This window comes from Grammomys surdaster, unplaced genomic scaffold, assembly GCF_004785775.1.
Source record: "Grammomys surdaster isolate TR1022 unplaced genomic scaffold, NIH_TR_1.0 126612, whole genome shotgun sequence".
Lineage (NCBI taxonomy): Eukaryota > Metazoa > Chordata > Mammalia > Rodentia > Muridae > Grammomys > Grammomys surdaster.
In genome coordinates this window covers 1,924,523-1,937,833 of record NW_021621401.1, presented here as the reverse complement: position 1 = coordinate 1,937,833, position 13,311 = coordinate 1,924,523, and the positions used below count along the sequence as shown (strand labels likewise).

Genomic DNA, 13,311 nt, shown 5'->3' with positions numbered 1-13,311 from the left:
TTTAATATCGGATAAACCGGGATCTGAGACTAGTGTTCTGAAGCAAAGTGTTATTTTACAGTGATCAAAGCCACACTGCAGCTGGCAATGTAATCACTGTGCACGGTTTCTATTTCAGCGGGTGCATCTGGGTGTTTGGAAAGCCAGCGAGCCTTTCTGGGAACAATCCTTGAAAGGAGTTGCCTAGAGACTGAGTGAAGGGTCGTCAACAGAACAGAGGCTTCTAGAGAAGACAAATACCACGGGAGTCTGAAAGGATGTATACACACCTGCTCCTGCCAAATGCTGGCATGCCCTTCTGCCTAGAGCCAGGCCCATGGCTGCCCTCTGGTGGACAGTGATGGACATGATGGCTCCTGAGGGTGCTATTGTGGTTGGTTCAAGTGCCAGGCATACTATACAATGATTCTGCATCAATGAAAGATGAGGGTTATGGATGCTGAGACTCCTGGATCAGGAAGGGGAGGACCAGAGGACCTTAGAGCATGAAGCATTAGGGAAGCCAGGGTGTCTGTGCCCAGGGACACTAGAGGTGTGAGGCCTCTCCCAAAGCTGCAGGGCAGGTGTGGAGGCTGAGCCCCACCCCAGGGCAAGTCCTGAAACCACTCCAGGGCTGCAGTCACTCTTCCTCCTTCCTGGAGTGTCTGGCCCCAGCAGGTGTATCATGGAGCTGGCTCTGGCCACCATCCTATTTACCCTCTTTCCTGGAATCTTTCTGGGAAGCGAGGTCCTCACAACTGACTCCTATAGCCTGTCTACCAAGAAGACAGACAGGAGTAGCATTGACCTAGATTCAGGTAAGGTGGGGAATAGGAAACAGGAGCTTTAGGAAGTTCATAGAATGCAGGTTTTGTTGGTTGGGTACTTTTTTCGACATCCTCTGGCCCACGCTGGTCAAGTTCCCAGCAGCTGTGAAAAATGAACCAGATTTGAGTGTATAGGGAAGGGCAGAATGGCCATGTGTCACCCAATTATTTTACTGGTTCCTTGCAGTGTGTGGACGTCGCAGGGCATCCAGCCGCATCGTGTCAGGACAGGATGCCCAGCCAGGCCAGTGGCCCTGGCAGGTCAGCGTGAAGGAGGATGGGGTGCACGTGTGTGGGGGATCTCTGATTGCTGAAGACTGGGTGTTGACCGCTGCCCACTGCTTCAACCAGTGAGTGTCTCCCTACCGGTGACGTGGGCTGGGGCTGGTTGGATTTCCCTACGTTCCTTCTAGACGACTTCATTTCTCCCTTTGAACCACAGCCTCTGCCTACTATGGCAGGAGATGAGGCTGGGCCATGTCAATTTAGTATCTCAGGTACCTGACCAGGTTGTCTACCCGTCTCTGGACTGCCCTGGTAGGTCAGTCACCTATCTTCTTAAGCCCCTAACTCAACTCTGGGTGGAGGGGATGGCTCAGAGAGCAGGAGGGTTTGCTGTGCAAGCGTGATGACCTGAGTTTAAATCCCCTGCCCAAATTCATGAGAAAGCTAAGTGTGGCCTATGCTTGGGGTGTATGGGGAGAGGAGGCTCTTGGGGGTTTGCTGACCGCCAGTATAGCTCTAGGTTATGTGGGTAACACTGTCTCAAGCCCAAGAGGAATAGAGCAGGGTATCTGATATTACCCTATGCTTTCTGTACATGCCCAGGAACATGTGTACCCACTGACACGCTGGCAGGCAGACACACACATGGGGGAGGGGAGAGAGAGAGAGGGAAAGAAAGAGAGAGAGAGAGAGAGAGAGAGAGAGAGAGAGAGAGAGAGAGAACAGTTACGCGGTTACTGAATCAGCCCTTGAGAACCCAAGGTCTTTGTGTACATATGTGAGCATATGTGAAGTATGTGGTCATGAGTATGTGTGAATGTGGGCACAGACATGCCACAGTCCATTGTGACTGTCAGGGGACCCCCTCAGGGTCACTCCTTACCTTTCACTTTGCTGTTGTTGTTGTTGTACAGAGTGTTCTCTTTAGTATGTATAGAGTCTTCTGCCTATAGGCCAGAAGAGGGTACCAGCATCATTACAGATGGTTGTGAGCCACCATGTGGTTGCATGGGAATTGAACTCAGGACCTCTGGAAGAGCAGTCAGTGCTCTTGACCGCTGAGCCATCTCTCCAGCCCTCACCTTGCTTTTTGAGACAGGGCTTCTCTTTTTGTCCACAGCTGCATATACTGGGCTAGTTGGTCAGTAAGCTTTTATTAACTCTCCTGTCTTCGCTTCCCACTCCTCCATAAGGATAGGCTGGGGTTGTAAATGCGGACACCACCGGGCCTGGCTTTTATGTGGGTTGTGGAGATCCAAACTCAAGTCTTTATGCTTGCAGTGTAAGCGTTCTTACACACTGACCCATCTGTCTAGGTCCCAAGACTCCAAGGTCTTGAATATCCTGCTCAGTAGCTGGGTGGCCTTCGGATGGGTGACTTGACTTTCCTAGTTAACGTTCCACATCTGAAAAGTGGAGAAAGTGACGGTAGATTTATGGGTGACAATGATCATTAATGGTGGTCATTAAAGGGGGTGCTTGGCATTGCTTTGGTGTGCTTAACTCTCAGAAGAGGCCAGTAGCAGTATCAGAGCCTGTGCATAAAGGCTGCCTTTTGTTTTCACCCACTAACCTCTCCATTCTCCCAGGGACCAGCCCCTGTCTGTCTACACCGTACTGCTGGGTACTATCTCCTCCTACCCCGAGGACAATGAGGTGATGGAGCAGAGAACTGTGGCCCGGTGTATCAAGCACCCAAGCTACTCAGCAGATGAGCACAGTAGTGGAGACATCGCCCTGGTGCAGCTGGATTCACCCATCTCCTTCAATGACTACATGCTTCCAGTCTGCCTGCCGAAACCTGGCGACCCCCTGGATCCCGGCACCATGTGTTGGGTCACTGGCTGGGGGCACATTGACATAAATAAACGTAAGGATGTTTGGAACTGGTGGCAGGGTAGGGGGAGAATGGGAGGGCCAGTCTTGATACCTTCTCTAGGGCTGGTCTCCACCCTCAGACAGGACCCATCCAGAGTCTATGCAAAGAATGTCCACCACAGAGTGTGCACTGAAACATTGCCACAGTAGCGCATCCCCAGCTGGCTGCTGCCAGCTCCCAGATGTCCTCCTAGCACCTAGTAACCAGAGGACAGTGTTACATCCAGCAATGGGCTAAGGGAGGCCGACCCAGCCTGCATCACGACCTTCCTGACGCCTTTGCTGCAGAGGCCCTTGTGGGCAGTGCTGACCAGGGAATCGTTTTGACTGGGCAGCCTTCACTATCTGATGGGTTCCTGATTCTTCCTCTGCTCAGTGAGTTCTCAAGAGTGCTGACCCAGAGTTGTTAATCCAGAGGTTCACAGCATGATGCTTTTAAAGGCATTTCCATTTCCAGCTGTCCTCTGCATGGCCCTCACCTCTGTGGTCATTTCTGAGATCTCACCTTGATTTAGTGTCCTGAGGCTGAGGAGAGTAAGTCAGATAGGTGGTCACTCTCAGTTCAGGAGACCAGAAGAAGCCTGAAATTAAGGTATTATCTGGGCCTCAAACCTTTCAGGGATATAGGGAGGGCCCCTCTTTGGCTCTCAACATCTGCCAGTGCTGTGTGATCCTGGTCTCTTAGCCTTGGGGTTCACACAGACCTCCTCTCTGTGTCTGTTAAGAGCTTCCCATCCTGATCTCCCGGGTTGGGAATGTGAGGACATCTATGTCTTCACCCTTGGGTACCACCCCACCCTCAGATGCCACCTTTGCGAAGCTTTCAGTGTTTCATGTGGGGAAACAAGGCCCTGATGAAAGAAGCAGAAGTATTGACCCCGGTCACAGGGTTCAGTTACACATGTGGAGCTGGGGGGTGCTGGAGTGTCCTCTTCTCCTAACTCTCCTCTCTCCCACCCCAGAGCTCCCACCACCCTTTACCCTGCAGGAGTTGCAGGTGCCTCTGATTGATGTCCAGACCTGCAATACCTACTACCATGATAACTCCATTCCCAGCATGGAGCCGGTCATCCTTGAAGGCATGCTGTGTGCTGGTTTCGAGGAAGGCAAGAAGGATGCTTGTAATGTGAGTCACCCACATCCAGACACCTCACCAGCAACCCCAGGGGGCGGAGTGTTCCTTTCCCCACCACACCAAGAACCTTCCAACAGGGCTGGGAACCTTAACAACACACACACTTCAAAAAGTCATGCCAGATTCTGTTTCCCTTCCAGATATTATATAAACATAATCACATAATCAGAGGGCTGGGAAGGCGGCTTGTCGTCGTCTGCATCACAATCGAGGAACTGAATTTGAGTCCTAAGCATCCATGTAGAAAAAAAAACAGACAAAAAGCCAGATGTGGCCAGGCAGCGGTGGCATACAATAATACAAGTCAATGACTCCGTGGTGGGGTGGGCGGAGCGTCAGAGGCAGGCAGGTTCCAGGGCCTTGTTGGCCAGCGAGTCTGATCAAAATTCATACCCCCAAGTTCAGTGAGAGACTAGGTGGAGAGTGATGAAGGGAGACGCGCAACGCTGACCTTTGGCCTCCACATGCGTACACAGGACGGCACACACCTCTCCCCACAGGCCTCACCTCTGTCAAATAAAATAAATATGACCAGAGTGCTGCGGCTGTGGGGGAGTGGTAGTGTGTTTACCAAAGGTTTGAAAGGCCTTGAGCTCCACCCTCAGCAGAGCTAGGGATAGAGAGAGGGAGAGAGAGACAGAGACAGAGGCAGAGAGACAGACAGACAGATAGACAGAGACAGAGAGACAGATAGAGAGACAGAGACAGAGAGACAGTAGAGACCTGTGTAGAGACAGAAAAACATAGAAACTAAGAGACAGACAGAGACAGTGAGAGAGACACAAAGAGAGAGACAGAGGGACACAGAGAGAGACACACACAGAGACATAGAGAGACATAGAGACAGAGACACAGAGAGAGACAGACAGACAAGGACAGGCAGAGAGATAGGCAAGAGACACATAGAGAAGCATAGAGAAATATAGAGACAGACAGAAAGAGAGACAGAAAGTGAGAGAGAGACACACAGAGAGAGACAGAAAGAGAGACAGAGGGGGACAAAGAGAGAGACAGAGACAGAGAGACACGTACGTGCACACATACACAGAAAAAGAAAGAGAGGGAGAGAGAGAGAGAGAGAGAAAGAGAGAGAGAGAGAGAGAGAGAGAGAGAGAGAGAGAGAGAGAGAGAGAGAGAAAGATTGACTGAGTTAAATAACTGTTATCGTCCCTCTATCCCGAAAGTTTTCTTTTGGGACCAGACTCCATACTCCATCCCCTCCTCCGCCACCTCCCCCACTGATACCGCTAGAAGCCTTTGACTACATTTTCAGGAGGAGCAGGCCATGTTCAAGCTTGGTTGGTTTTATCAGTTTTTATTTGCTCTTCTACACACCCCGACTGCCAAATACGTCTTGATTGTTACTTCAAAGAGATGTTTCAGATAAAATCAAACATGCTGAAGCAAAAATCTCGGTCAGCAGCTCTGAAGTGGCCTCCTGCTCTTGGTTCTGAACGTGCAGCTGTGGCAGAAGTTCATATCTTATTTAGACACTAGGTCAGGTGTCCTATCTGCTAGGGATCCCCTTTTCCTACAGTTCTCAGAGAGCCCATCCCCGAAACCTTCTAGAAACTTCCAATTCCTTGATCCTGTTTAGTATGATGCAGAGCGTCTGAAGGGACTGGATTGCAGAACTTCAATCTGTGTTTTCTACCTTGTAATGAAGGCAGTAGGCTCAGACGACCTGAGCTCCTGTGTATTCTGACCTTTGGCCTCTTCTTTCTCCTCAGGGTGACTCCGGAGGTCCCCTGGTCTGTGACATTAATGATGTCTGGATCCAGGCAGGGATAGTGAGTTGGGGATCTGACTGTGCTCTGTTCAAGAGGCCGGGCGTTTACACCAACGTCAGTGTCTACACCTCATGGATTCAGAACACAGTCTGGAACTTAGCCACAGAAGGAAAAAGTTTCTCCCCCAGCCTTTCAAGGACCCCACTCTCGGGCCTGTTGCTGTTTCTCACGTCCCTCAGTAGTGCCTTCTTCCTCCTGGGGCCCTAACCCGCAACCTCAGCACCTGTTTCCGGAACTGTTACCTTCAATCTGCTTCCAGGCTCGCACGGCTTCCCTCACAGACCCCTTCCTGTGTTCTCCCTGCACAGCCACCTGCAGACAAGCACATCATCCTTTAGGGACCCTCTCTTCACCTCCACAGGAGCCTCCTAACTCCCACATCAATAAGACCCTTGGGACCGTCAGCTAAGCTCTGGTCTCCTGGCCACATAGACCCCTGAGCTACCTCTCACACCCTTGGGGTCTGTGGGTATCAGGGGGCAGAGGGGCAAGAGTCTTTCTTGCCTCTCACTCCTGGGTGGAGCACAGGCTGCAGCCACCTTTCAGGGCACCCTTTGGTGGCTTCTGTGACTGGGCAAGTCTTTCTATAGTCTATCTGTGTCTGGAACAATAAAGACTGGATCCAGCAGCGCACACTTTCCCACTGTGTGGTTCCTCCTGTACATATGAGCGTCAGCCTCCACAGGCACCCAGAGGGATGCCCCTACATGCCTCCCACTTATGCGAATATTACCCATAATTCTCGACACTCCTGTGTACACAATGCTCTCCGTCCCGTTGCTCAGACGCAGGAGAAAGAAGAGCTGGAAACTCAAGCTTCCTTGCTTGTAGGGATGTCAGAGTTCTTCCTGAAGGTTCTGGGGCCATTGGTAGGTCTGGGATAATATTAGGGTCACAAGTAAGGCATGGGGTCATTTACAGGCTCATAGTGGGGCATGAGGTGAATTCCAGAGGTCGTTGGTAGGACCAAGATGAATCTCAGTATTACCAGCAGGTGTGAGCCCCACTCCCTGGGCTTCGGGCAAGGCTGGTGGTAGGTTAGGCCTGTAGCTGCCCGGGCTGGGCAGAGGAGATGACAGGTCACACTTCTGGGTGTAAACAGTTCTGGTGTGGTGCCAAGCTTGGGTTGTTTTCAACTTCTGTCCTTTGTGTCCCGTCCCTCCAGGAAAGCCTGGGAACTCCCCAGGTGGATGACAGTTCCGCTGGAGGGCAGTGCTCTGGCTGCAGCCCAGGTAGTGGGGAAGATGTCAGTGGAGTTTCCCAAAGAAAGGAGGGGCAGTAGGTGGGGGCACGCCAATCATGTTAGGATGGGAGCTTCAGCCTGTCCCAGGAAACCCCTCTGGCCCAATGGGCATACTGTCCCACAGGTCCCCTATGGCTCTGGCCTCAGGCCCACCTTCACGTTTTTGTGCTTGCTGTGACAGGACTGTCAGCCTCTGGAGCTATGTCCTGCTGGCTGGTCAGCCCCAAGGGCATCCACTGGCTCCTGGGCCTCCTGATAGCCTAGCGGTAGAGAGAGTGGGGGTTGCAGTGGTGATGGAGATAGGTTGGTGCTGGCTGGTCCTCAGGCGGTACGGCATGTCTCACACGCACACTGAGGTAAATAACTCATGCTTGTCTCCTGATCAGTCATTCAGTCAGTCAGTTATCATGATCAGATAAGACCATGGTGTGCTTTCCCCTGTTCCTGAGTCTCCTTCACCTGGGATGTTCCTCCACTGAGGTATATCAGGGAGGCGTGTAGACCTCTTTCATTCTCTCCTCACGTGAAAGACCCTCATGTGCTGGCCTGCTGGGACATGACCTCTGACTGTTATGTCCACCTTTGCAGGAGTCCCATGGAATGGCAGCCTAATGAGACAGAGTTGAGGGGTCAGGGAAGAAAACCTAATCCTCTCAGGGGGAGCTGGGAACAGCCAAGGCTCCTCTGAGCTTTGAAGATCCTGGCCTCCAAAGAGTTAACACCATCTGAGGGCCAGAGAGGGCTACTCATTTCTTGACCTGATCTTCTTCACCCTAGGGATGCTGACAGCCTGGGTACTTCCTTTTCCTCTTCTATTTCCTCTATCATCAGTCCTTCAACTCAGCAGATAGTCACTCAGCAGGCACATGGCACTCAGGCAGCTCAGGACAGCTATAAATCTCTCTGGCTCTTGAGTTCTGTGGCTGATGAGTAGCTGGTTCATAGAGGTCTCTACCATTCATTTTTGTTAAGATCAGGATGCAGAGGGCCCTGCTGAGGAGATGCCACCAGCATGGGGACCTGAAGTGCCAGTTCTGTAGCTATCTCGGGATAGTCTGTGGCCCCCTTGTGGCTGGGGCAGATACAGACTTCAGTGTGAACCGGTGGCCTAGGGCCAGAGAAGGAAGTCAGCTGGGCTGGGAAAGGTTGCAGAGGAGGTGGAGAGTACCCATGACAGCTCAGTGGGTAAAGACACTTGTCACTAAACCTGGACTCCACATTTATCCCTGGGACCTACATGGTAGGAGCAGACAACTTTTGTAACTTGTCCTCAGACATACACATACACACACACACACACACACACACACGCACATGCACACACATACACACATAACCCCCCTACACATATACACATACCATCCCATATACACACACACCCCATACACACATATACACACTACCCCATACACATTCTCATACACACACTCCACCCAATATACATACACACACACACACTACACACACACACACACACACACACACATACACACACTATCCAATACACACTAACCCACATACATATACAAACACAACCCCTTATACCGTGCACACACACATCACTTGATACACACACATACAACCACACCATACACACACACGTATACACACACTATTCCATATACACACACACATCACTCAATACAGTACATGTACACACACACACCATCCAATACACACATGTATGTACACACCACCCCATGTACACATAAAAACACAACCCTCCACATGCACCTATACATACATACATACACACATACACACATACAATCACATACACACACCACCTCATACACACACACACACACACACACACACACACACACTATAACAACAGCAACCACAAAAGCGTGGACAGCTTGAGAGGTCAGTTAGGGATCTGTGACCCAAGCAACCCCTTGGGCTGCAGTCAGGATTGTGCTCCAGTGTCCCAAGGGTGTAGCTGGCATTGTGTCTGGGTGGTGGCAGTAGGGAGTACACAGAGACTGGCTGGGAAATGAATGCTAGGGTGCTAAGGGACACAAAAGTCCCTTGAGAAAACCTTGCTCCTTTACCATTCCATGGACCTGGTCCCCTAACCAGCTGGCTGCTTCGGGATACATTCTGCCCTTGAGTGTCTTGACCAGCTCGTGTGCCCACTGTGCCTTTCTTGGCAGGAGTGGCTGAGCACAGCATGTGAAGTTCTGGAGATTCTTGGCTGTCTTTGTCACACCAGCATCTCCCTAGGTCACCATTTGAGAACACTTCCTGCAGAACCTCCTGGTGGAGTCTCTGGCTGATTGCTCCTGACTTCCTTCCAGATTTAAGGCTCAGGACTCCCAGGAAGTAGACATCCGTGACAGCAGAAATGCCTGGAGGGAGCCCCTGAGGGTAGCGCTGGGGAAGTCACCTCGGTCTCAACCCACTGTGTCCTGGAGGAAATGGGGCTCAAGACACACAGGGGGATACCACACAGGCACAGAGCCTGAGATCATTAATCGTTTATTTTCTGAGACAAGCTTTCTTTATTATGTTGCTCTGGACGTCCTGAAACTCACTATGTAGACCAGGGTATCCTTGAACTCACAGAGATCCCTCTGCCTCTGCTGGGGTTAAAGGTATGTGCCATCACACCCTGCCAATGATGGTTAATCTTAGCATTTACCTTGATAGCCGTAAGAATCATCTAGGTTATAGATAACAAATGTGTTTATGGGTGTGTTTATGAGGATGTTTCCAGAGATAATTTGATCTCTAGGGTTCTGATCCAAGGAATGAAATGCTCTCTTGATAGATTTATAACATGACGGCATTAACAGGAGATAGTAAGAACAGATGTGGTGATTTGAACAGGCATGGCCCCCACAGGCTCCTGTATTGGAATACTTGGTCCCCACTTAGTAGAAATGTTTGGGAAGGATTAGGAGGTGTGGCTTTCTTGGAGGAGGTGTGTCACTGCTGGTGGGCTTTGAGGTTTCAAAAGCTCAGGATAGGCCCGCCCAGTTAGCTCTCCCTGCCTGTGCTTGTGTCTCAAGATGTGAGCTCTCAGCTGCCGCTCGACCATCATCTCTCCCTGCCTGCTGCTGCCTCCTGCCATAGGTCATGTAGCTTAGCCACATGTAATATTGAAAGCAGACTTAATGATTTCAAGAGATGCATGATCTTTTCACAGACTGTTTTAAACCTATTTTAGCCTGATTTCTAGGCATTCAGAATGAAAGAAACCACCAACTTTATTGCAGTTGTTTTTATTTTTTTTAAAGCAAAAGCAGTAAGTTCAATAGGCATCTAATTCCTTATTATTTTCTAAAGTTCAGTAACCCCACCAGGTACCCGTTTACATTTCCTCCTGCACGTTCCAGCCTTTGTGATCAGAAGTGTCAGATATTAAGTTCTGAGAAACAAACTCATAAGAGCAATTTCCATTCCTCAAGGGGTGTGATGCAGGTTTGCACAGTATAGCACAACAAGCATCGATCCGTTTCCCAGTTGTGCTCCCGTGTGCCTGAGTCTTACAATATGGCCTGTTTTCCTCATACACTCCCCCAGGGAAGGTCCTGACATCTTACTCTTTTTCCAGTATGCTGAACCATCCTAAGTCCTTCAATGTAAGCTCCTGTATATGGAAGAGGAAAATCAAGCCAATCTAACTTAAGAGAATCTGCTCCTCGTGGGGCGCACCAGATCTTGCCATTCATCCTGTAGTCTCGTACCCAGGGAATCAATCGTGGGCACTGTTCTATACTTATTAACTGATCTCTTGCCTCAACTGCCAAGTCCTCAGACTCTGGGCCCATGTTTCTCTTTATTGTGTGCTTTCATCCTTGGGACTAGGTGTACCCAAGAGTTTCTGGCACCGTCTTTCAGTTAATAAATCTTTAACTTCTTTATTTTGGGGGCAGACAGGGGTGTGCGATGGGGAGAGGCAGAGCTGGCATGCTATATGGTTCCAGGATGGTGGAGATCTTTTTCAAAGAATTATTTTGTTTAGAGAGACTGCCGCTGTATGTGAACACATCCTCTACCAAAGCCCATACAGAAATTCCCAAAGGAAAAAGCACAAGGAGCCTTCCATGAAACAGAGTGAGAGTCATCAGACAGAAGCAAAGGACGCGGGAGAACTGTGGCCCTCAATATTGATATGCTGGAACTCTGTCAACCATGTGCTCCATACTAGTGACACAGAAGCCAGAGGCCTCCAACCAGACCAGAGACTCACTGCAATGAACATTCACACGTAAAGATGTGTGGACAGAAGGGTATCCTGTGGAACACGCTGTAACACACGACAGCTTACAGGGCAAGACTTTGTTGTTGTTTGTTTTTATTTTATGTTTTTATTTTCTTTTGAGGGGAGGTTACAAGGGTGGAGGACAGTTACAAATGGATGGGTGATGAGTGGGATTGCGGTGCATGATTGAAATTCACCAAGAATCAATAAAAAATTTTAAAGATGGGAGAAGAGGTAACCACAAGATGAACTCACGTGTCTTCATTCATGTGGAATATAAATTTAAATACTCTACTATATATATATATATATTTTTTTTTTTTGCTTTTTTCGAGAGAGGGTTTGTCTGTATAGCCCTGTGTGTCCTGGAACTCACTCTGTAGACCAGGCTGGCCTCAAACTCAGAAATCCGCCTGCCTCTGCCTCCCAAGTGCTGGGATTAAAGGCGTACGCCACCACTGCCTGGCTTCTCTATTTTTTTAATCAAAAATATATGTGTAAGAGTTTTTGGCCTGCATTTATGTATATACGTATGTGTGTGTATGTGTATGTGTATTTATATGTATTTATGAGTTTGGATGTGTGTGTATGTATGTATATATGTGTATGTATATGTATGTATTTATGTGTATGGATGTATGTGTGTATATGTTATATATGTGTGTATGAGTGTGTATGTATGTGTATGTATGTATATATGTATGTGTGTGTGTGTATGTATGTATGTATGTATGTACACCACATGTATCAGAGGTCAAATCCCCTAGAACTGGACTTATCTATGTATGTGAGCTGCCCTGTGAGTGTTGGGAGCCAAACTGAGGTCCTTGGCAAGAGCAACAAGTGCTCTTCACTTCTTTCTCTAACCCTCCACTATTGTTTTGTTATTTGGAAGGTGACCAGTGGAAAAGTGGGAGGGGCAAAGAGAGAAGACGAGGGAGAATGTGCACAAAGCACAGTGGCGCGCACAGGATGGGAATGTTGACACAGACTACAGCTAGCATATTAGTAAAGAAACGAATTGAAAGATGAAGAAGAAAAAGATTTGACCCAGACCTTCAGCCTGGGCCTGGTCACTGATGCAGCATTCCCAGCAGCCAAGACAGACTTAGATGGGACATCTGTCAACGGACGCAGGATAAAGACTGTGGTGCCGACGAGTAACTGATTATTATTCAGCCACAGCTAGAACAAGATCCTGTCTTTTTGCAGCAACATGGATGAGACGATAGGACATAAATGGATTAAATCAGACGCAGGAAAAATACCAGAGCTGGGCATGTCAGTCATTGGGAAAGGTCTTGCCTAGCTAGCGTGCACAAGGCTCCGAGGTTCATCTCATCACAATAAAACAAACCCTAAACAAAAATCAAACACCGTAAAAGTTCTCAACGTGTAGAACCAAAGAGTGGTAGCCAGAGTCTGGGAGGAGGGTGGTGGAGAGAGTGGTGAGCCATAGGGGCCCAGGGTAGAAGAATGATCCCTAAAGTCCCAAAGCATGGGCGTCAACTGTGAGCAACAGCCATTGATTATTTCAGAATATTAGAGAGAATATTTCCAGTACAAAGAAACAATGAATGGTATGGATCTACCCATCTAACCTGATCTGACTGCTGCACACTGTCTATATGTACTAATACCATACTAGCCAGGCATGGTACTGTATTTCTTAAATCCTTGTTTCTGCCTCTCTGATATGGACACATGAATGGTTGCATATGCACTCACGAAAGCACATACCTGCATGCGCGCACACACACACTCATGCTGACACAAGCAATTTTTTTTTAAGAGAAAATAAACTGAACATGGTGGCATATGTCTTTAGTCTCAGCACTCGAGAGGCAGAGTCAGGAAGATCAATGTGACTTCAAGACCAACATGTTCTACATAGAGTTCCAGGACAACCAGAGCTCTGTAGTAAGACTCAGCCTCAAAAACAAGCAAACAAACACCCCATAAAACAAACAAAACAAAACAAAAACCCCAAACCAAACTACCTCACAGAAAAGAGAAAATAAATG

The 13,311-nt window shown here is 48.9% G+C and overlaps 1 protein-coding gene across 1 annotated transcript; it reads left to right on the top strand.

The window, feature by feature from the left end:
• Positions 1-410: 410 nt before the first annotated feature.
• Positions 411-6,467, top strand: LOC114615232 (serine protease 33-like). The gene is made up of 5 exons (XM_028760937.1): positions 411-797; positions 994-1,156; positions 2,621-2,901; positions 3,872-4,035; positions 5,775-6,467. The coding sequence occupies exons 1-5, from the start codon at positions 665-667 to the stop codon at positions 6,039-6,041; spliced, it is 1,008 nt and encodes a 335-aa protein (XP_028616770.1). The 5' UTR covers positions 411-664; the 3' UTR covers positions 6,042-6,467.
• The last annotated feature ends 6,844 nt before the right edge of the window (positions 6,468-13,311 follow it).

Coding starts and splice junctions, on each gene's coding strand:
- LOC114615232 (XM_028760937.1), top strand. CDS start 665: ATGGAGCTGGCTCTGGCCACCATCCTATTTACCCTCTTTCCTGGAATC. Junction 1,157..2,620: donor GCTGCCCACTGCTTCAACCA/GTGAGTGTCTCC, acceptor CCATTCTCCCAG/GGACCAGCCCCTGTCTGTCT. Junction 2,902..3,871: donor GCACATTGACATAAATAAAC/GTAAGGATGTTT, acceptor CTCCCACCCCAG/AGCTCCCACCACCCTTTACC.